Source organism: Schistocerca americana, chromosome X, assembly GCF_021461395.2.
Source record: "Schistocerca americana isolate TAMUIC-IGC-003095 chromosome X, iqSchAmer2.1, whole genome shotgun sequence".
Classification (NCBI taxonomy): Eukaryota; Metazoa; Arthropoda; class Insecta; order Orthoptera; family Acrididae; genus Schistocerca; species Schistocerca americana.
Window position 1 is genome coordinate 966015074 of NC_060130.1, and position 24780 is coordinate 966039853.

At 39.2% G+C, this 24780-nt stretch overlaps 1 protein-coding gene across 1 annotated transcript in view; it reads right to left on the minus strand.

Moving 5' to 3' along the window:
• Positions 1–18068: 18068 nt before the first annotated feature.
• The window catches only part of LOC124555342, an 856442-nt gene continuing 849730 nt past the window's right edge, over positions 18069–24780 (minus strand). The window contains exon 40 of the mRNA XM_047129223.1: positions 18069–20179. Coding sequence (XP_046985179.1) covers positions 20087–20179 — 93 coding nt within the window. The 3' untranslated portion in view covers positions 18069–20086. The remainder of the gene's footprint in view (positions 20180–24780) is intronic.

Below are 24780 nucleotides of genomic sequence, written 5' to 3' on the forward strand. Positions count from 1 at the left end.
TTGTTGAAAAGATATGACAGATTCTCTCTCTCTCTCTCTCTCTCTCTCTCTCCTCTCTCTCTCTCTCTGTGTGTGTGTGTGTGTGTGTGTGTGTGTGATATGTAAATATTATGTAAATTCTGCATGTTATGAAAGCATCTGAATTGTAATTTATGTGACAGCTTGTAATTAAAGAACTTTTGTCATAGCACACCATTGTGTATTTCGGTATATATTGATGAAAAATCTTACATAAGTGCATATAACTACTCACTAAATAGAAGAGTCCTTTGCAGTGGCATCTACAGCACAGAAAAAGGATGATGAACTGTGTGAAAGCTGAACATTTTATCATTTCTGTGTTCTTGTTTTGTCCATTCCCTGGTGCCTTACCCTTTCAATGAGTAGTTACCTATTCTCTTTCATACCAGTTTTATAGCATCATTATTGCACTGTAGGCTACATTCTGCCCCATCAGTTTTACATTAAATTATTGAGAACCAGAAATGACTTTCATCTTGTAAATATCTTTTTCAGGAAACATTAAGAGCAGACAGTAATTTGTATGTGAGTTATGGTGTTAGACATCCATCTCCAAGATACTATCCTCAAGTATTTATTTGGAAAATGATCTAACAATTGACATCATAATCCGATAACCAGATACAGATAGAAAAGTTTTTGATGTATTAGATGATGATTTTTTTTTTCCAGCCGGATGGAGGGGGGAGGAGGGGGAGGGGTGCCGGGGGTAGAGAGAGAGAGAGAGAGAGAGAGAGAGAGAGAGAGAGAGAGAGAGAGAGAAAGAAGAGGTGGTTGCCATCATCATGGTGGGGGTTATGGCTTCAGTGTCATACTTAGCAAAAAGAGAGAGAAGATGGTGGTGATAAGTTAATTACTATTACTGAAACACCATTTAAAAATTGAGGGTGTTGGCATCACAAGAGACATCAGACTTTTCCCATGATTAGCATACTATAAAACTGTGAGTGTGCTGTTAAATCAAAATTCACTATCCAGTTTTAAGAATACATTAAAACATAGGTAACAAGAATATGAAAATAAACACAGGGCCATTTGATATTTGTACATTAATATATAGGGAAATATATTAGTAAGAATGATTATGGCGATGTGGGTAACAGTTCACACTTTAAACTCAACTTCTGTATAATTCAGGATGACATTACGAACATTAATTTGAATGAGTTAGCAGTGTTTCCATATGTTAGGTCTCGTTTTAGGAAATTTAGTAAGCTCTCAATCATATGTCATGTGGGTGCTCCTACAGAGCTTGGAGAGTCAACAACGATATTTTTCTCCCCACTTCCTCAAAACAGATGGTCCCACTAATTCTGCGATCTAAGTAACTTGCCACTGAATGTTCAAAATTCTTAGGTGTGCATATTGATAAGAATTTGAATTGGAGGTCACATACTTTTCACACAGTTTTCCAAAACTCATTGAATGTAGTCCATTCGCTGTGCAAGTAACTGATAATTTTGTTGAAAAAAAGAACCAGAAAGTTGGCTTACTTTGTGTACTTCCATTTATTAATATAGAAAAACTTTCTGGGGAAAATCCACTATTAGAAACAAAGTATTAGTTGTACATCTACATGACTACTCTGCAATTCACAATTAACTCTAGCAATACCAAGGCATGAAAGCATGAAAATATCTTTCGGCACACTTGTACCAATATCAACACACTCTCAACAATGTATGTTATGGGGGATGAGTGGCGGGTGGAGTGGGGGGGGGGGGGGGGGAGGAGGGGGGAGAGGTACTTAATGATCACCCTAAAAAATAATTTTTAAAAATGCAGATTTTGTTATTTCTTGCTGATTTTTGCTCACAATATACTTTTTAGAGAGATACTGATGTGTAAGTAAGGTCCTGAACCTGAAAATATTTATAATGACACTCACTGGGGAAAGTGACATCTAATAACACATAAATTTTTGGATCAAGTTTAACTGAAAAGTTTAAAACATCAGGTAGAAGAATTCATTTTAAAAAATTACTATTTCTTCAGAATTTTAAAATACAGAGTGGGGCAAATAAAAGTGGCCCAGACAAGTGTACACTATGTGATCAAAAGTATCTGGACACCCCCAAAAACCTATGTTTTTCATATTAAGTGCATTGTGCTGCCACCTACTGGGAGGTACTCCATATCAGCAACCTTATTAGTCATTAGACATCGTGAGAGAGCAGAATGGGTTGCTCTGCGGAACTCACAAACTTCAAAAATTGTCAGGTGATTGGTTGTCACTTGTGTCATACGTCAGTACGCGAGATTTCCACACTCCTAAGCATCCCTAGGTCCACTGTTTCGGATGCGATAGTGAAGTGGAAACATGAAGGGGCACATACAGCACAAGGCCACCCTTGTCTGTTGACTGACAGAGACCACCAACAGTTGAAGAGGGTCGTAATGTGTAATAGGCAGACATCTATCTAGACCACCACACAGGAATTCCAAACTGCATCCGGATCCACTACAAGTACTATGAGAGTTAAGCGAGAGGTGAGAGAACTTGTATTTCATGATCAAGCAGCTGCTCATAAGCCACACATCAAGCCAGTAAATGCCAAACGACACCTCGCTTGGTGTAAGGAGCGTAAACATTGGACAACGTAACAGTGGAAAAATGTTGCATGGAATGATGAATCATGGTACACAATGTGGTGATCTGCTGCCAGGGTGTAGGTATGGCGAATGCCCAGTGAAAGTCATCTGCCAGTGTGTGTAGTGCCAACAGTAAAATTCTGAGGCGGTGGTGTTATGGTGTGGTCAGGTTTTTCATGGAGGGGGCTTGCACACCTTGTTGTTTTACATGGCACTATCACAGTGCAGGCCTACAGTGATGTTTTAAGCACCTTCTTGCTACCCACTGTTGAAGAGCAATTCAGGGATGGTGATTGCATCTTCCAACATGATCGAGCACCTGTTGATGATGCACGGCCTGTGGCGGAGTGGCTACATGACAATAGCATCCCTGTAATGGACTGGCCTGCATAGAGTTCTAACCTGTATCCTACACAACACCTGTGGGATGTTTTATAACACTGACTTCATGCCAGGCTTCACTGACTGACATCGATACCTCTCCTCAGTGCAGAACTCCGTGAAGAATGGGCTGTCATTCCCCAAGAAATCTTCCAGCACCTGACTGAACATATGCCTGCGAGAGTGGAAGCTGTCATCAAGGCTAAGGGTCAGCCAACACCATATTGAATTCCAGCATTACTGATGGAGGGTGCCACGAACTTGTAAGTCACTTTCAGCCAGGTGTCCAGATACTTTTGATCACATAGTGCATAAAAGTGGACGTAAATGTATGCATATAACCACACCCCAAGATGTGCACAGCACATCTGCACCCACCATGTGATCCACACCATTCCAGAGCATAGTGTGGGCAGTGTCAGTGTGAGTGGAGAAAAGGGAATGATGGTACTCACAGTGGACCAGCAGGTGTACGTTATGAAATGTTATGTGACAATAAAGTCATGGAAATAGTGTGGTCTGTTGTTTGCTGAGAAGTTCAATGGTGTCAAGGTGCCAGCAAAGGGTGCCAGGCAATGGTTAGTCCAAAAATGGCGTCAGACAGGATCTGTTTCAAACAAGTCAAATAACATTCCAAAAAGTGCCCACACAGCAGTAAATGTGGCTTCAGTTCACCAAAAAATGCTTCAGAGACCTACCAATCAACCCGTTGCCTGGTGCAAGACGCCAGCATATCACATCAATCATGCGGACAAATTCTCCACCTAGACCTGCACATACATCCCTACAGAGAGTCTGTTGTTCATGCATTAAAGCCAGCAGATGCTTCTCAGTGCCTCCAGTTTTGTGAGTGGCTGTTTACTGAGATAACAATGAATGGCTTGGACGTGTGTCTATTCCTCATATCTGATGAAGTCTGGTTTCATGTGCATGATTATGTCAACTCACAGAATCACAAGTTCTGGGCAGCAGAGAATCTGCATAACTTCCACGAAACACTACTGCATGATCAGAAGGTTGGCATTTGGTATGCAATGTCTGCATGCCGCATTATTGTTCCCATCTTCTTTCATCAGAGGTTGACTTGGGTGCTTTACATTGCCAATATTTTGAAACCATTTATGGCAGCATTAATGGAGGAGGGAAAGACCTAAAGTCACATCCAACAGGCTGGAGCAATTGCCAATACAGCTGGCTGAACCTTGGACCACATTTATACATTCTTCACACATGACAGAGTTGTTAACAGAGATCAGTTTGGTTGCAGTCCTAGCTGGCCACCCTGGTCGCCTGACCTGTCAGTGTGCTATTACTTTGTGTGGGGATCCCACAAGTCAAAGTTGTATCACAACAATCCTTATGGTCTTCATGAACTGCACAGAAAATTTTTGATGAGACTAGAAATTCCAGCACTCCAGTTTCTATCAGCCCTCAGCAACTTGCTGATCAGGGCCCAGAAGTGCCAAGAGCTGAATGGTGGTCACTTTCAACATCTGCTATAGTCAGGTTCATAATGTATTTCCTTTCCTCTGCTGTGTTTGTTTGTACCCTGAAACCCTGTTCTCCAGGCCAATTTTATTTGCCCCACCCTGTGTGAAGTAACTGACTAGATTCCAATATTTTCAAATGGTGGGCATAAAGTACCCCCTCCCCCAAATTCCGCCACACCCACCATTTGGTACTGCAAGGATTAAGTGCTTGCCACAGGCTTCATCGAACCATCTTCAGACTAGTTCTTTAAAAGTCCAATTTCAAACAAGATCAGCATCTAGTCATACTTTCACTGAGAAAATGTGTTGTTGTTGTTGTGGTCTTCAGTCCTGAGACTGGTTTGATGCAGCTCTCCATGCTACTCTATGAAAAATGAACACTTAAATCTTTCCAGGTGAGCTGTGATTACTCTTATTTTATTATTATGATCATTTCTCCCAGTGTAGAAGGGTGCCAACAAGATATACTGACGGAAAAAAAAATTCCAACACCAGGAAGGAGTTGTGCGACATAAAAGAAAGTCAGTAGGCATGTTTCTACATACAAAAGATGGTGTCTTTTTTAATTTCACTCAAGTCCTGTAAGAGTGGCGCTAGCAGTACCACTATAAGGGTGCAATTCAGGTTTGCTTTAAATACATGCTGTAATGATCATCAGTATTGGTTACCTTTGAGATGGGATGTGGTGAGCTGATGTTAGTCAAGAATGCCTTTAAGGCAACGAAGCTGCCATTATCAACACCTCACTGAGTTTGAACAAGGTCATGTAATAGGTCTACAAGAAGCTGGATGTTCCTTCTGCAATATCGCAGAAAGACTTGACAGGAATTTACTCATTGTACATGGCTGTTGGCAGTGGTGATCACAAGAATGTATGGTCACAAGAAGTTTGGGCTCTGGATGGCAACATGGCAGTACCAAGTAGAAACACTGTTGTGTTCGGAATACGACTCTGTCACATTGTACTGCCCATGCAGCAGCAATCTGAGCAGCAGTTGGCACCACTGTAACAACATGAATTATTAAAAATAGGTTACTTCAAGGACATCTCCAAACCAGACACTGTAGCATGCATTCCACTGACCTCAAACCACCACCATTTGCAACTTCAGTGGTGTCAAGTGAGAGCTCATTGGAGAGTGGGATGGAGATCTTATCTGTTTTCTGATGGCTCTTCCTCGACGCCAGTGATGGTTGTGTGTTGACTAGGAGGAGGACGATTCTTCTTTAGACTGTTTCTTTACTTATCCACTCTCAAACTTGTCTGCTTGCTGGATACACAGGACCTACACCTGGAGTTGTGGTCTGGGGTGTGACAGCAAGACCATTCTTATCATTATACCATGCAATGCACCCTGACTGCAAATTTGTACAGTAGCCTGGTGATTCAACCTGAGCAGCATTGCTGGGGCACTTGTCACATACCGCTGTAGTAATCCAACATGCTCTACAGACTGTCAACGTATTATTTTGGCCTGCTCAATCATCAGATCTGTCTCCAATTGAGCACATATAGAACATCATTGAATGCTATCTACAGCATCCTCCACAAACAGCATTAACTGCCCCAGTATTGACCAACCAAGCACAACAAGCATGGAACTCCATCCCACCAACTGACATCCAGCACCTGTACAACACAATGCATGCACATTTATTCTTGTATTCAACATTCTGGCTGTTATACTGGTTATTAAAGTACCAGCATTTCATTTTTGCAATGGCTTATCTCACACAATGTTAATCACTTAAATATGATACCTGCACAAATATATTCCTGAAATTTCATTACTCTACATTAATTATTTTTTAGTGTTGTGTTTTTCTTTACATCAATGTATTTTCACACTCAGAGGAGAATGTTGTTGATATTGTCCAAACAAAAACATGCTGCCTCTGTTTGAACTTTTTTGATGTCCTCCATCAATTTTACCTGATATGGATCTCATACTGCACAGCAATACTCCAGAAAAGGATGGACAAGTGTAGTGTAGGATGTCTGTTTAGTAGACCTGTTGCATCTTCTAAGTGTTCTGCCAATAAAACATGGTCTTCGGTTTGCTTTCTCCACAACATTACCAATGTGATTGTTCCAATTTAAGGTATTTATAACTATAATACCTATGTATTTTGTTGAATTTTCACAGAAATGTGTTGCAAATATAGTACGTGGTGTCCAAATTTGAACTTCATGTCAGTAAATGTTTAACAAACAAAGCAAACTAACAACAGTTCTACAATGCATATACACTTAGGAAGTTTATTGTGAAGAAATACTCAAAATTTGAAAAATAACACTAGCATTTAAATAGCATCTACTGTCCACTATGCAGCCTTGTGTTCGTGCAGAAAGGAGCAAAGTATGCAGCCACAACAGGTTTTGCCCACCTACCTTGTGAAAAATAGATGCTGGCAGGAAATTCAAACAGGTTTCAAACACGTTTAAATAATTTCTACTTATAACTCTTCCTAGTCCATACATGAATCTCTGAACAGGTAAGATCTGTGTATGTTTGACTCATATTTATCAAATCTTATGATATGTTAAGATTAACATAAAAGTCCAATTTCAAAAAAGATCAGCATCTAGTCATACTTTCACTGAGAAAATGTGTTGTTGTTGTTGTGGTCTTCAGTCCTGAGACTGGTTTGATGCAGCTCTCCATGCTACTCTATCCTGTGCAAGCTTCTTCATCTCCCAGTACCTACTGCAACCCACATCCTTCTGAATCTGCTTAGTGTATTCATCTCTTGGTCTCCCTCTACGATTCTTACCCTCCACACTGCCCTCTAATACTAAATTGGTGATCCCTTGATGCCTCAGAACAATGTCCTACCAACCAATCCCTTCTTCTAGTCAAGTTGTGCCATAAATTTCTCTTCTCCCCAATCCTATTCAATACCTCCTCATTAGTCATGTGATCTACCCATAAAATCTTCAGCATTCTTCTGTAGCACCACATTTCGAAAGCTTCTATTCTCTTCTTGTCCAAACTATTTCTCGTCCATGTTTCACTTCCATACATGGCTACACTCCATACAAATACTTTCAGAAATGACTTCCTGGCACTTAAATCTATATTTGATGTTATTAAATTTCTCTTCTTCAGTAACACTTTCCTTGCCATTGCCAGTCTACATTTTATATCCTCTCTACTTCGACCATAATCACTTATTTTGCTCCCCAAATAGCAAAATTCATTTACTGCTTTAAGTGGCTCATTTCCAAATCCAATTCCTGCAGCATCACCCGATTTAATTCGACTACATTCATTATCCTCGTTTTGCTTTTGTTGACGTTCATCTTATATACTCCTTTCAAGACACTATCCATTCCGTTCAACTGCTCTTCCAAGTCCTTTGCTGTATCTGACAGAATTACAATGTCATCGGCAAACCTCAAAGTTTTTATTTCTTCTCCATGGATTTTAATTCCTACTCCCAATTTTTCTTTTGTTTCCTTCACTCCTTGCTCAATATACAGATTGAATAATATCGAGGAAAGGCTACAACCCTGTTTCACTCCCTTCCCAACCACAGCTTCCCTTTCATTTCCCTCGACTCTTATACCTGCCATCTGGTTTCTGTACATATTGTAAATGGGGTGGAGAGAGAGAAAATGTATGATTTTGTAAATATAATGATACATTCCACATCCTAGTGAGGCCACAGAATGTGCAAATAACTAAAATAAATTAAGCATAACACATCTCCTGATAGTCCATTTGCACTTTTATGTTCCTGTATTTATATTAAATGTTAATCTATCATATATTTATGGGAGTTCTTATATCTTGGTGGAAGATAACAAATGCATGTTCTTTCAGCTCCACATGTTCACTGCTTAGACGATGTTTAACTGGATAGTACCTTTTCCAATTGTGGTTACATTTACCCAACTGCAGTTGAAATTACTGTTATAGCACTGATATTACTTTGGTCAGATATGATGTCTCTGGTAATCATTTGTACAAGCAGTCTCTTAGTAGAAGTGTTCAAATGCATCTGTCTGCAGCTCGTGGTCTAGTGGCTAGTGTTGCTGCCTCTGAATCACGGGGTCCCAGATTCGATTCCCGACCAAATTGGGGATTTTCTCTGCCCAGGGACTGGGTGTTTGTGTTGTCCTCATCATTTCATCATCATCATTATTTGTGATAATGGCTCAATTGGATTGTGTAGAACATTGGAGTGTGAAAAAATTTGGACTTTGTATCGGCACTCATGACCGCGCAGTTGAACACCTCACAAACCAATCATCATCATCGTCATCAGATGCATACAATAGCTTGTATGATTAACAACAGCTCTTATGGTTTGAACAAGTGAGGGACAATGCATCAGTCACAACTGTGTGTGAATCCTCCTCCCCTCTGAGTGAAACATCAAGCTCTGCATTATCCACAGTGGTGTGAAGAGACCAAGGCTCACATATGGTAAACAGTTGCAAGCAATTGTCGGTTGGCGTAGTTACACAGAAATGAAGAGACTTCCACAGGATAGACTAGTGTGGGACCTGCATTTAGCCAGTCTACAGACTGAAGACTCCAATGCAACACCACAAATAATAAACATTGAAAATCCTGCAGCTATGAACTTTCACATATCCTACAAAAAGCATCAAAGTGACCACTCCTTAAAAATAAACAACAGAACTATAGCACCGATTGACAATGTGAACTTGGCGGAACAAGGAAAAAATTTAAGCATTTCCTGGTAATATAGAGAAGTTCCAAGTGGTCATAGAGGACTCTGTTGAAGATATTAGAAACTTTGATGTTTGTCCATAGTAATTTTATAGAAGCAAAATACGATCTTTCTGAAAAGTAATTCTGTATGTTTGTGAAGGAATGTTAAGTCGCATTTTAAATAAATCAGTAAGTACACTCTTCCCATTCACTGAAGAAAGCATACAACATTAAACAAACAGTTTTAAATGCATTAGATTTACTAAAGTGTTAATGATATTTTCCCTGTAACTACCATTCTTCAAAATGTTGGTTACAAGAAAATAGGATTACATAGTTACAAGAAAATAAGACAAAGTAGACCACTAAAATTCATTGTAACATTGAAAAGCAGCACCCTTTCTTCACACAGCAGTACATTGATGGATAAAAAAATTTGCAGTACCAAGAATGAGTTGTTTGACATAAATGATGGTTGTTAGGTGCATTTCTACAACTAGAAGATGATGTCTGCTCAAATTTCCTAGTAGCACAACTATGAGTATCCAAATCAGCTTTGATTTGAATACATGCAGTAATGATTGTGAGCATTAGTTACCTTTGAGATTGGAAATGGTGAGTTGGATGTTAGTCAAGAATGCCTTTAACCCTTAACTACTATCGACCATCTCTCAGACCGCTAGAAATTTTTGTGTCGAAATATTTCTCACACCCCTGCAAAGACAAATGGACTCATGTGCGTACCTTCCTACTGGCTGTCAAGCTACACGTGCCAGCATTCTTGCATTGTTGCTGCTCTCTGTTTCGTAATTATTAGCTTTGAGAGGTCTCACAGACGTACCATAGTGTTTGCATGCCACATTTTTGTTGCATGCTACTGTTTCTTCATGGCGGGGAAAGCTAGGCCTTCTATGTGACGTGTGTTATATGAGACACATGTGGATGTTCAAGATCACCCCATTGAATCTTCGGATGAAGACTTTGATGACAGCGATAATGACCCTGATTTTGAGATATTTAGTGATCATGACACAAATTCAGAGCAGGAAACTGAAAGTGATGAAGGTGTGACAGCTGATGACGATGGAGCTTACATTTTCGGTAAGAACAGATGTTTTCGATGGAGAAAAAAGCAGCCACCAGCTAACATAAGAACAAGGCAACACAACACTGTCTTGCAGATTCCTGAACTGTGACAGATGGCAAAACGTCTTAGAGAAATCCCTGCTGTTTTGGAGGTATGGAAACTGTTCTTTACACCAGACATTCTAGACGAAATCATTCGATGGACAAATCTGAAAATAACTAAGCTTAGAGCACAGTATGCTAATGATCGCTTATCCTGTCTACAAGATGTTGATGTCATTGAACTGAAGGCTCTAATTCGTCTGTTAGTGTATTCAGCCATTTTCAAGTCAGGGAACGAGTCTGTTTACAGCTTGTTTGCAAATGATAGAACAGGCAGAGATGCTTTCAGATGCACTGGTAGAAGAGAAAGATTTCTGTTTTTATTGTCTGCATTACCATTTGACAATCCAGATGATTGGGTGGAAAGAAAGAAAATAGACAAATCAGCAGCAATTACACAAAGCTTTTTGCGTTTCATTGAAAACAGTCAACTTTGCTACTCTGTAGGTGCAACAGTGTATGTAGATAAAATGCTTGTTCCTTTTTGTGGAAGGTGTGGGTTTAGAATGTACATGACAAACAAACTGGCAAAGTATGGCTTGAAAGTTCAGTGTTTGATTGATGCTCATACAAATTACTTGTACAATGCATACATTTATTCTGGAAAAGCCAGCGACGGTCACACCGTTCCCAGCCATGAGAAAGGTCACAGTGTTCCCACACAGTCTGTTCTTTGATTGGTGAAACCCATTGAAAACACAAGGAGAAATGTTACAGGTGACAACTGGTATTCATCGGTAGAACTAGTCAATGAACTTTCAAAGAAAAAAATGGTCTCACATACATTGGTACGCTGAAAAAGAACAAAATGGAGATCTCACAGAACTTCTTACCTAATAAGGAATGTGGTGTGGAGACATCTGTTTACGGTTTTACAGAAGAGATGACTCTGGTTTCCTTCATGCCCAAGAAGTCCAAAGCTGCAATACTAATACCTTCTATGCACCATTCAGTAAACAATGATCCTGAATCAGGAAAACCTGAGATCATCCTGTTTTATAACACAACAAAAGGTGGTGTGGACTGTCTCAACCAAAGATTTGCAGCTTATTCATCAAGTTGCTGGACAAGAAGATGGCCTTTGGCCATTTCCTTCAAATTAGTGGATGTTGCTTGCAGTGTAAATTGTTATGTGGTACATCAATCTTATCCAAAGGCAGAGGTAATGACGAGATTGGGCTTCATGAAGACTCTAGCAATAGACCTAGTTGAACCTCATAATTATGAAGCGCAGAGTTTCTATTGGACACTTGCCACGATAGCTGAGTAACACCATCAGAAGAATACTTCAGTTACAAGATGAGCCTCAGACACCGAAAGAAGAATTCGGAGATCGAAAAACGTGTGCCTTTTGCCCTCCTCGTCTGAAGAGGAAAACAAGGTATCCATGTCAACAGTGTGGTGTTCCAATTTGTTTGGAGTGTTCCAGGAAGGTCTGTGTGAAGTGTTTGCAGGTGGAAATTGACTAAAGTATGATTCAGTGGCACATGAGTAAAAGTATTTAGTTTTTACTTGTAATTTTAGAAGTAAAATGTGACAAAGTTTCTCCATTCATAGACTTCTGGACTGAAATATTCACTCTACATTGCGAAGATGAGTCATAAACTGAAAGCTGACTTAGCACACAATTTGTCGTATGTCAAGTTGGATTTTTCCACCTAGTTATATTATCAATTTGTAATATAATCCCTCTGATGAAAATCTGTGTGTGAGTAGAGAGCTAACTATTTGCTGTTATTTTAGTAACTCATAAAATAAAAATATACTCCAGATTTCGCTTTCTTTTAATTGTCAAAGTGTTTAAAATACTGCATTGTTTAAAAAAATCAAATTTCTACAAAACTGAAAAGACCGTCATGTTCGAAGTATGACTCTGTTGCAACATACTGCATCTGCAGCAGCAATTTGAGCATCAGTAGGCAACACAGTGACACAACGAACTGTTATAAATTGGTTACTTCAAGGACATCTCTACGTCAGATGCCCTGTAGTGTTCTTTCTGCTGACTCCAAACCACCACCATTTGGGGCTTCAGTGGTGTCAAGCAAGAGCTCATTTGAGGGCCAGATGGAGGTCTGTTGTGTTTTCTGATGAAAACTGGTTCTGCCTTGGTGCCAGTGATGGATGTGTGTTGGTTAGGAGGAGGACAGTTGAGAACCTGCACCCAACCTGTCTGCATGCTGGAGACACTGGACCTACACCTGAAATTGTGGTATGGGATGCGATTTCATATGACAGCAAGAGCTCACTGGTTATCCCACAAACCCTGAGTGCAAAATTGTACATCAGTCTGGTGATTCAACCTGTTATGCTGCCATTCATGAACAGTATTCCAAGGAGTATTTTCCAAAAGGATAATGCTTTCCCACATACTGCTGTTGTAACACAGCACGCTTTACAGAGTGTCGAAATGTTGCCTTGGCCTGTTCAATCACCAGATCTGTCTCCAAATGAGCACATATGGGATAACATCGAACAACGACTCCAGCATCATCCACAAACAGCATTAACCAGCACTGTACTGATTGACCTGGTGCAACAGATGTGGAACTCCAATGCACAAACTGACATCTGGCAATTGTATAACACAATGCATGCACATTTGTATGCTCAAATTCAATATTCTGGCAGTTAAATCAATTGAACCAGCATTTCAAATTTGCTGTGACTTATATTGCACTTTCATTAATGTGTGATCTTGCAATTTTAATCACTTAAATATGTTACCTACATGTACGTATTCCTCAAATTTCACCACTCTACATTAATTTTTTGTGATTTTTTTCTGTCAGTGTGTATTTAACAAAACACTGAAGTTAAACGATAGTGTTATGGAAAGGAAAGATTGCTATTCACCATACAGAGAAGATGTTAATTTGTAGACAGGCACAACGTCACAGACATCATGACCGTGACTCAGTGTCTCCTCTGTATGGTGAGTCACAATCTGTCCTTTACAAAATACTGAAATTGTGTGCTGGTTTCATAGAGGCCCTTTCATCAGCCCCCTTTATCAACTGTATACGATATAATCTTATTTGCAGGAAGATTGGTATATACAAAAGTACTGTCCATTTATAAGAATATTGATTAAAAAGGATCTCTAATTGTACAGCCATCTCATCCTTACAAATACACTGATGAACCAAAACATTATAACAGCCATCTTAATAGTGTGTTGATGCACCTTTCGAAAGCAATACAGCAGTGATTCATTGTGACTTGGATCTGTCAACTTCTGGGTAGGTTTACAGAGCTGTGTGGCACCCTATATCTATCTACAGAGCACACGATTCCTGTAAATCGCAGGCCAATCATTTGTGGACCCAGAGCTGCTGTTCAATAGTAGACTAGATGTTTTCCACTGGTTTTAAATCAAATGAATCTGGTGGCCAACACATCAACATGAACCTACTGTCATGTCCTTCAAATCACTGTAACATGTGATATGAATAGTTATCATGTTGGGTACTGTTATCACCATCAGGAAAACATTGACCATGAAGGGGAGAAGGTGTTTCACAATAATGTTCACATAGTCTGCAGTTTTCATGGTGTCCACAATTTCTGCCACAGCTCCCATGGAAATCCAGCTGAATGCCCCTATAGCATAATACTTCTCCCACCGGCATGAGTCCATGGCACAGTGCACATTTTGAATAGCCATTCGTTCACAGACAGTGTACTAACACACAACCCTGCATAATGAGTAATGTGATTCATCCAATCAGGCTACACAATTTTACTGATTGACAGTACAATCTTGATAAATCATAATTATTGATGTCATTGGTTTGACACAGGATCACACAGGGATCTTCTGCAGCAGAGTCCCATGTTCGACAGTGTGGGCTCAATGGTGTGTTCTGAAACTTGTACCTATACCAGTATTGCACTCTGTCATCAGATCTGTTACAGGCCATCACAACCTATCCTGCTTTACAGAGAAGGCAAACCTCTGATCTCCACATTCATTGCAAGGCACAGACGGCCAACACTTTGTCATTTACACAGTCCTTTGTGGACATTTGACTGATGCTCAAAGCAGTAGTATGCAAACAGCTGACCAGCTTTGCTGCTTTAAGGGTACTCATTCCCAGTTGCCTGGACATAACAATCTGCCCTATGTCAGGCCATCATTACTACAATGAGCTGCCATTCATCTCTGCTCTGCTTATCGATTTTCCTTTCCACATCACATGCCTGCAATCCCAATAGGTGACATTCGGTCCCGTGGTGGGGTAATGGTCATAATGTTTTAGGAAATCAGAGTAGGTGCCACTGGAATAAGACATACAGTAGAGTCACAGATCTACTGTACTGCAGTAAAATTTCTACCTATGTCCTTACGAGAGATGTGTCTCTCTTATCCTGGGTTCTGAGTGACCTGTCCCTCCTGTTTAACCTTCCTTGCCCTATCCCTCTCTCATCCCTAAGGTAGGAATTATTAGATCCAAAAGCTAGAATAGTGTGCCACTAACTTGTATATGTGCTTACTGGCAATACTACGCATTTCACATCTTGATGGTAAGTAGCAAACAGCAATTGTGCTTCATGATTTGTTATTTTTCTCAATTTGTTTGTTTTGTTTGCTACAATAGAACTACTACTATGGCATTTCAGTCTTTGATCGTTTTTTTTTGTTTTTTTTACCCATCGCTAGGTCATTAAATTATTATAAGTGTTAAAAATAAAAGTGAAGCAGTTATTATTTACGATAAGGTAGACAAATTCAGTAAATCTAGCAATCAGAATATGGGGGTCTATGGTACTTTTTCCAATAAACTATTGAGGATTACTGCTATGGGTTCTTGTATGGCTATGGCTTCAAATAAAGTACACAAAATGCACACTTTTAAAAGTTTATAACATTATCATTTTAATTGATAAACTGAAATGAGTTTCAGATTTTTTTATTTGTTCCACTTCCTTGAGGACCACTTGACTTAGGATCTGTCAAATCGATGGAATAATAAACACAGTAAACAAAATATAAAATATGTATTCTTTATTTTGTTGCTCATCAAGTACAAGATATAAGAGGAGCTGAATCAGGCAAACCAGAATATAGATATGGCATGCACTCTCTCTCTCCCTCCCTCTCTCTCTCTCTCTCTCTCTGTGTGTGTGTGTGTGTCTGAGCTGTGTTCACACTAAAAGTATCTTTGTGCTTGTAGACGAACACCTAACTTGCAGCCTACCCTCCTTGATCAAAGGCAGAAACCATTTCCTGCACCAGCTACCAACAGTCTGTTTGTTTATCACAGGTGTACCACTTGCTGAAGTCAGTGGCACCCTCATGTTCGCTACCTCTGATTCAGTTGGGGTTCCGCATAAGTCATTGACTGGGACTGAAACTGCTTAATGTCCAATTATGTAGCCAAAGCCCATCAGTTAATAAAAAAGTTGATTAAATGGCATGAAAGAATGAACTAATCTGTAACATGAGCTTCATCTTGGCAATACTAATGATTGCTGAAGTCAGGACATAGTAAAATTTTGTACAAGGATAGGCATTATGCAAAGCACTTGGGAAAACTAACAATCAGAAGGAATATTAGCAGCTGTCTTACGGATGAATAGGTAATGATGAGCAAACAAGTGACACTGATGTAATGCCAAACTTTTGGTGTTCAATAAGACAGCATGCATGTTTTCCATTTTTGAGTGTGGAAATATTTGTGTTATCCACACATGTTTTGTGCAACTATTTTCTACTGTTGAAACTCCTGGTTGGAATATCAACAATATTAGGAAAAGGATAGACTGTTATTCACCACAAAGATGATCTGCTGAGATGCAGACAGGCACAATTGAAAGACTGTTACACATTATAGCTTTTGGCCAAAGCCTTCTTCAACAAAAGAAACACACATATTCACACAAGCAAGCACATCTCATGCACACATGAGTGCTATCATTGGCAGTGTTGACACAAACCATTTCCCACTCCAGCTATCCACAGCTTCCATCTATTTATCACATGGTGTACCACTTGCCAACATCAGTGGCACCCTGATATTAGCTACCTCTAATTCAGTTGCTGTTCAGCATAGGTCATTTCCTTTGAAGACTATGGCTGAATCTGCTTAACCCTCAACTATCTTGTACTTTTTCATTACTTACGCAGTTTCAATGGACCTTCTCTCCAGTTTGATTGCAACCATCCCAAGCCCCATCAACCTTCCTAAAATATTTTATCTGTTCCTATGACTACATACTGAGTTGTTATTTCTCTCCATCCATTTTTTCTTTTTCTTTCCAACACTTTTCCATTACTCCATTGCTCTTCTCTGCCATTTCTCTCACTTACTAAACATTATCTGCTAAATTTCATTTTTGTAAGTGAAAAACTCATAAGGAAACAACAAGCACTTGTAAATTAAAATGGTCATTCAACAGTTATCAATAAAGCAACTTATAAATGTTATGTATGTAAATTGGGTACATCTCGCTGAGAACCACAGAAAAAATGATTTTTGAATCTTGCACAATGATTTTAGCAGACACTGTCATTATTGTTCACAGAACCTGTCTAATTTGGAACGAACTCTTTAAAGAAAGCAATGTTTGATTCAGATATTAAATACATGTATTTCATTATGAAAATTCTTTAATACATCATTATACAACATCCAAAATTTATAAACATTTACATAGAAAATTAATGACACAAATAACACATGCAATATTCATGCAATTCTTGATTTCCATAATTTCATAATTTATAAGTGAAAAATACAGTCTTCTTTTGATACTTCCCAGACCTGAATAAATTTCTGTATGAAATGAATTCTAGGTCTACTAAAACATACATAAAATAAACTTAAGAATATAGTACATGAGATAATGAACATATTTCATACATTTTGATACTGCAGGTGACACAGAACATCAATCACATTTAAATATGAGCACATTATTTTGATACTACAGGTCACACAAAACATCAATCTCATTTAAATATGAGCACATTTTTGGCATCTCCTGAGTACTTAGAAATTAAAATCAGCTATTATTCTCACAGTCAATAAAACATGAACATATGTAATGTTCCACAAGACATGGAGAGAGGCTTGAAGTAAATACTACATGGAGTCTTTGGCACAACAGCGAAGGTACTGTGGGAACAGTTACATCTCAGCTAAAGATGTTAATTTTGTGACACTTCTTTGTACATTAGAAATGTTTGACATAAGAGCTGTTACTGTGAATTGTGATTTGAAATAATATCATTTCCAGTTGTGAATTAACCTATAACTTCCCCAGCCATACAATTATTAGTTCTGAATAAATGAGTGAATGATAATGTAACAAAATCAAAACTTCATCTTCATTTTACTGGAATTTAGACACAGAAATTTGTATCTCACATAACATCATATTCTAATGAAATATTATGTGCAGACTGCTGATCAACATTAACAGCTATGTGACAAACGTATCTACAGCTCAACAGAATGCAATTTGATGCCAAGCTTGCAAGACTAAAAACTTGTTCGGGTTTCACTCAGTTTAGACATACTATGCACTAAGATAATTTGAAGTGGAGGTTTTGAAATGGATTGAAGAACCAATAAACCCACAAATGCTGTACACAAGGACACAATATGTTTCAACTTTGAGCCTGTTGAAAGTGTTATCACATCACCATTACAGTGTCATACAATCACTTAACCCAATCTGTGTTACCCACTCTCTCCAGACACAGATAAACAGTAATAACTATCTATACACTAGAAGTTTTTTTTTTCCTATCACCACAAAATTAAATTAGAAGCTCATCCAAACTTCCTGTACTGAATAAAAATAAATTCTTTTAATGTACTGGAGACAGAGTGTAATTACTCCCTCACTACCAGAGCAGATCTCCACCTAATTTCTGAACAGAATACAGCTGGAAAGTATAGAAAATTTCTGAAGAAACTTAGACTTTACCTGATTTTGGCTTGGAACATATGTTCATGTGTGATCAGTCTCATGACAAATACAAATATGAGGAAAAAAAAAAAAACAAGACAATGATGTGAGACAGATATGATTTGGAATCGTACACTGTACACATTATTGTGATTATAATGGCATATGTCTGTAATCACAAGAATAGTTGCTCATGTCTGCAAAAAAGCAACCAGTGCACAGGGAGCAAGTGAACCTCAAAAACTATGTGTCAAGTGTTGTAGGGAGTCTGACATTACAAAATTCTATTGGGCAAAGCATGCTGTGTACACATGCAGCTGCTTCCAGTTTTAATGAGTCTTAAGTTTTTAAATTAAACTTTCAAAGTCTTTGAGAACTAGTCTCTTAGAAAATTAATTGAAATAAATCTCTTGTAGGGTACAAGCCAATTTTCAACTACAAGTATAAAAATGAATGGTCACAATGAAAGCAAACATTCAGCTGTCACCCTCTTTCACCGTTTTCTTCAAATCCCCAACTACCCATATCCTGCTATTTACATAATTCATAGGACACTTGCATGAAAGTGAGCACTGCAGAAGTCAATGGAAGTTGCAGTCCATAAATTTTGTATTATGGCATTAGATATACTGTCTCACAGAGATTTAGTGCAATACAATCCCTATGAAATTATCTGAGCTTGATATTTGGAAAAGCAAATTACAATTTAAGTTTTTGGACAGGTGTGAAAATTATTACAGTACTTGTTTTTGTGTACCAATGGTAAATGGGCAAACGAGGAAGCAAAAGAGCAACAACACCAAATGTTTGTGATAGCAATGAAATTAAATATTTGTGAGAGTAACAGTACCAAATATTCCCAATGAAACAAGTGCAACATTTTCAATGTTGTCATTACAAATAGTAACTAAATACACTGAGGCAGTTATGTTACTTTGATGTTAGTCACAATAAAGTAGTATTGGAATTTACAATCTGTTCAATATCAAAATGTGTTTCAAAGTAAATGACAGGAAAAGAACACTTTGTTTTAGGTACATATCAAAGATGAAGTATTTAATCCATCAGCAAAGCCACTGCTTCAGTTGCAAATCTTCAGTTTTCCTTTTAAGTGAGCCATGTAAGTTGTAACAGACTAGTATCTCCCTTCTTTCCATAAGTACCACAATAATATGTAAAATGCCAACTTATGGATATCGAACACACTTGTCTTGCCTAACACTCTTGTCTTGTCTCGCACCACTATAAAATCTTGAGGATAAAATAGCTCTAACTCAAAGTATTACAATCAAATTGTCCTTCCCTCTTCCACATGGTAATATCTGCTCAAGATGACCACATCATTTATTAAACAGAAATTGGTATCATTGACTTAACACCCATTACACTTGTTACTAAAGTTTTCGGGCAATGAGCCAACAGCAGATCACAATGAACCACTTCATAGATATCTAACGCTTCTTGATACTACTAACGTTGTGGACAATACATTAAACATGAATGTGTCAGCACCCTCCATTCACCAACAATGCATTTTCACTTGTAGAACAGCCAGTCAACACATATAACACTCATTTTACACATGTAGCACCCAATACATCAAGTAAAATCAACTATATTTATGGTACACAGTGGCTGCAAACTAATATGGAATGTTGTATAACGGCTAAGCAGGTTTTCTAACAATTGACAGTTTCTCTCAGACTCAACAAAATTTCAGTAATCTTCAAATTTAGATTAAAGAAAAGCACATTGACACAACATTTAGAATTTTAAAAAACACAATAAGATATTCATAGACACTATGACTTAATCAGTGGCTTTCTTTTTGTGGCGATCTTCATCGCTCATATGTTTTCCTTCTGCTGTTTTACTTGGGGAATCTTCTGCCAGTTGGTCACACTGGGGATAAAAAACTGCAATTAATGTAGAAGACACAAAAAATATTGCTGCTACTTAAAAGAGAACATACTGACATACAACAGTCAACTGGTAAAAATAACATCAGGAAATGGCATTAAATAAAGAAACTTAGCTCCAAATTTGCATCTTATGCAGGCACATGTTAAAGATTATACATAAACTTGAAAATGACTAGTACAAGTTTTGTTCTAAAGTTAATCACAGCAAAATGAAGTTATTTGTGTATTGAACTGCAGGATTACAGAATATTTCTATGGGTAAAATATTAGGCATGCACAGATAGTAAGTACAAATTGGAGCTCACATATTTTGATTCCACGATTCAAATAACAATATTGCAGAGAACACTATACATGTTCCAACACAAAAGAAAGTGTAGCTGCTACCAGCTTCAATGAAAGCCACCATACAGTTACACAGTGTTACACTAAAATTAGTGTTATAAATATATGCTTGAATCTGCAAAAACAGTAAAAAAATCATTACATACATATATAGTTTTGAAATAACTGTCATGCTCTTCATATGCTACATACGGTTTATTCACTGACATCTTTCAAATGCAGAATGTTGAACTTAGCAGATCCTGGACATACTTCGAAGCTCTTAACAACCTAGTACAACACAGTTTACTTATTAATTAGAAGAAGAAAAATGCAGAAGTTGGCGTGACTACACTTATGAGGGGCAGTCAAATGAAAATGAGGCAGATGGAAAAAGGTAAGTAAACTGTTTATTATTTGAAAAGTAATCACCATAACTGTTAATGCACTTATCCCATAGTGAAGCAAGATGGTCAATGCCTTCATGTAAAAATGTTTGCAATTGCCTACAGAACCATGAGCATGTCTAGGTGGGCAACACTTCATCTGAAGTAAAGCGATGGCCATAAAAGCCTATCTTTAGGGCTCCAAAAATATGGAAATATCATGACGAGAGATCACAGCTGTATGGAGGATGTGTAAGGACTTCCCAGATAAACTTCTGCAGCATAACTGAAAGAAACTTTACAACATGTGGGTAGCCCTTAAGCTGCCAAAGTTGTTTTGATTACACTGCAGAAGTTTCATTGGGGAGCCCTTACATAGCCTCCATACAGATGCAAACCTCACCATGCAACTTCCATATTTTTGGAGCCCTGAAGATGGACATTCATGGCTGTCAACTTCAGACGAAGCGGTCCACACCTGGGTACAATCATGGTTCCGTAGGCAACTGCAAACATTTTTCCATGAAGGCATTGACCATCTTACCTCACAATAGGATAAAAGTATTAATAGTTATTGTGATTACTTTTGAAGTAATAAACATGTTACTCACTTTTTTGTTTTCATTCGACTTCCACTTATACAGAAGGAGAAAACCATGACACACTGGATAGTCCAGTGGTGTGTCTCCGAACTGATACCTAAATCTAACAGGCTGCTGAGGTGTTTCCTCAGTAGTATTAAAGAAATATTAGTGGTAACAAGAATGAGCCAAATAGACTTATGGCTAGTCTTCGGTGATGACGTCCTTGGCTTCAATGTTTTTTACTTCTTCTCACGTAGAACTGTGTAAAAAAAAAAAGTCTTGCTTTCAAGTCTGCATGTACCACTTTTATCATGAGCAAGTAACTGAGAGCCAGTAATTCCCTGGGATTTTCCTTTCATAGGGGTCAACCAACAATTGGCAAGCATATGGTATAATGCAGTCACAGGCAGAGAAATCACAGATGCATATATTTGATGGTTTATGTTCTGATGTGATGGCGTTGAGCTTCAAGTAACCATATACTTGTGGCACTGACCTTATCTCTGGCCTTTTTGGCATGTTCACACAGCATTCCTCACCATATAATATTTAAACTACCACAATACATGAAAGGCAATTCAGGACAATACTGAAAGCTTGAGGTATAATGCAAATTGGACGGTGCAAGAGATAAATAAGTTTTATTCAATGATGAAATCTAAACATTTTGTTTAATGAATATTGTGGAAATGTATACTCTTACAAATCTAATTTGATTCACCGATTATTAATGAATGAAGGAGACGACTCACTGAAAGGTAGAAGTACTGCGTCATTGATAAGTATGCAAACAAAAGGTACAGAGCTTTGCTAGATTTTGGAATGAACTGCCTTTTTTGAGCTTGAAGGAAAAACATGCAGTCAAACACATACACACACTCACTCTCATGCACATGCCTGTCTCCCTATATTTTGCTCAGTAGACTGCTAGCTCTTGCCTGGCCCATGGTGAGTGTACTCTGGTGAGGTGGCGGTGCAGGGTGGGGTTAGGTGGGGGTGCAGTGTGGGGTGGGGTAAGGGATGGATAGAAGTAGGGGGCAGGGAAGAGGTTGGGGGGAAGTGTCTAATGGTTTGTAGGAGGGTGGGAATCCATCTGTGGGCTAGCTGGGAGTGCAGGTAGAGGGGGCATGTGGCAGATGGCTGAGCACGTGATTTCACAGACTAGGGCATGAGATAGAAGCACTCATTCTGAAAGCTAGCAAAGCTCTATAGCTTTTGTTTGTGTACCTATAGATGAAGCAGCACTTCTGCCCTTCAGTGAGTCATCTCCTTTATTCCTAAATAGCTCGTAATTCTCAACCAGAACTTTCCATACATTATTATACTGCCTAGTGGATCTCCTCAATCCAAACCTCATGTTGTCCATCCTTTGTTACTGTCTCCTTTATCTAGCTCCCACTCTATTGTCTGTCCCTTTCTTTCTCTTATGTTTCTGCCCTCTCACCACACACTCCATAATGGCCACGACACGTGTGGTCACATGCGACTTTTGTTACACCCTCTTTTTACGGCCGCATCTGTTATGACAGCCATGCATGCAACTCCATGTGCCATGTGACTCCCAATAACAGCATAACACACTTCTAGCAACACAAAATTGTTCCCTCCTTCATATATTGCTCCCAATTTGCCTGTCCTTGTTTTCTTTTTATCTCTTATGTGTGATGATAAATCATGGGCAATCAAATTTACTGTGTGTGCATGACGATATATCAAGCACAATAAGATATACTTCAATCACAATACTACCCTCTGCCCCCATCACAATTCCTTTCACTCCTTACACCCGTCAACGTGATTCAACTCCCCCTGCAATCACCTGACACCTTTATTAGCCATTTCCAGTGCCAACTTCTTTCCCCAGTTAACCCCCTCCCCCCCCCCCTCCTCCACAATGGGAACCTGCTCTATTTATCTGCATCAGTTCGAAAAATTTCTCTTTCTGTAGCCAAAACCCTGTCCCACATCCTGTTCCTTAAATACTGCCTAAGCCATGGAATCTCCCCCCCCACCCCCCACCCCAATGGCCTAACCATAAAAATCTCTATTTCTGGATCCCACCCCTCCTTCCACAATAACCTTCACCTTTTCAGATTCCGCCAGCCCCTTTCCCTCACAAATGTGGTTCTACAAAAACATGTCTCTGTGGCACAGGCATAACTGAGCCACCTCTATTTCCTCAGCAAAATACTGGTACTATGCAATCCCAACTATATACACCTCATCAGCCAAATTGAGATCCTTACACTTTAACACCTAGAAGAACATTCCAAACACCCCTCCACAAGTTATCCATCCTGCTGACATCCTACTCCCACCTTGGGGCACCACTATTCAACCCCAAACCTGCCCACAGTATTCCTCCTCATCAACACCTCATAGCACCTAGACCCTGCCCGGCTGACCTTTTCAACCTCCCACATCCTCCAAAACTCCTACTAACACTCCACAAAATTCAGAGCCAAAACAATCTGAGAACACTGTTGTTAACCTCTCCACCAAAATCCTCACTTCACAGAAGTTTCAGTCCTATCCAAAGGCTTCACGGTCAGCCTTACTCCCAGTTTTAACCATGTTGAACTTGTGAAAGACCTACTCTCCTTCTCCCGCTCCCTACAGTGGAAACACTTCTTTTCCACAAACCAACCCAGTGAAAGCCAATTCAATCCCAACATTGAACCCTGACTGCCCCACTTCATAACACATCCAACTGTGACCCTCCAATATGCCTGACTAACAATCCCCTAGTCACCTTCCAGGAATTCGTAACTTACAACTTGACCTCACCATCCTTGCCCAGGTTCCTCCCTAAGAACAGCAACCTTTCAGCAGAAGAAAGGACTGCCCTACACAATTTATAAATGGATCCTGACCTGATTATCCTCTCGGCAGACAAAGATTTCACCACTGTTGTCATGAACCAGAGTAACTACCTGGCAGAGGGCCTCTGCCAGTTGTCCGACACATCCACCTACAAACTCTGCCAGAGTGACCCCATCCCAGAAGTCCAATATAACCTCCAATCAGTTCTGAAATCCTTAGGCCTTTCACACTACCTCTCCTCAGAAACCATCTCCCTACTCACCTCAATAACAGACCACACACCCACCTACACGCTCCCCAAAATTCACAAATCTAACAATCCTGGGTGCCCCATTGTGGCAGGTTACAGTGCCCCCACTGAAAGAATCTCACCCCTTGTTGACCAACATCTGCAACTGATTGTCCACACCCTAGCCTCCCACATGGAAGATACCAGCACTGGCTGTCCGCCATCCCCACACTCT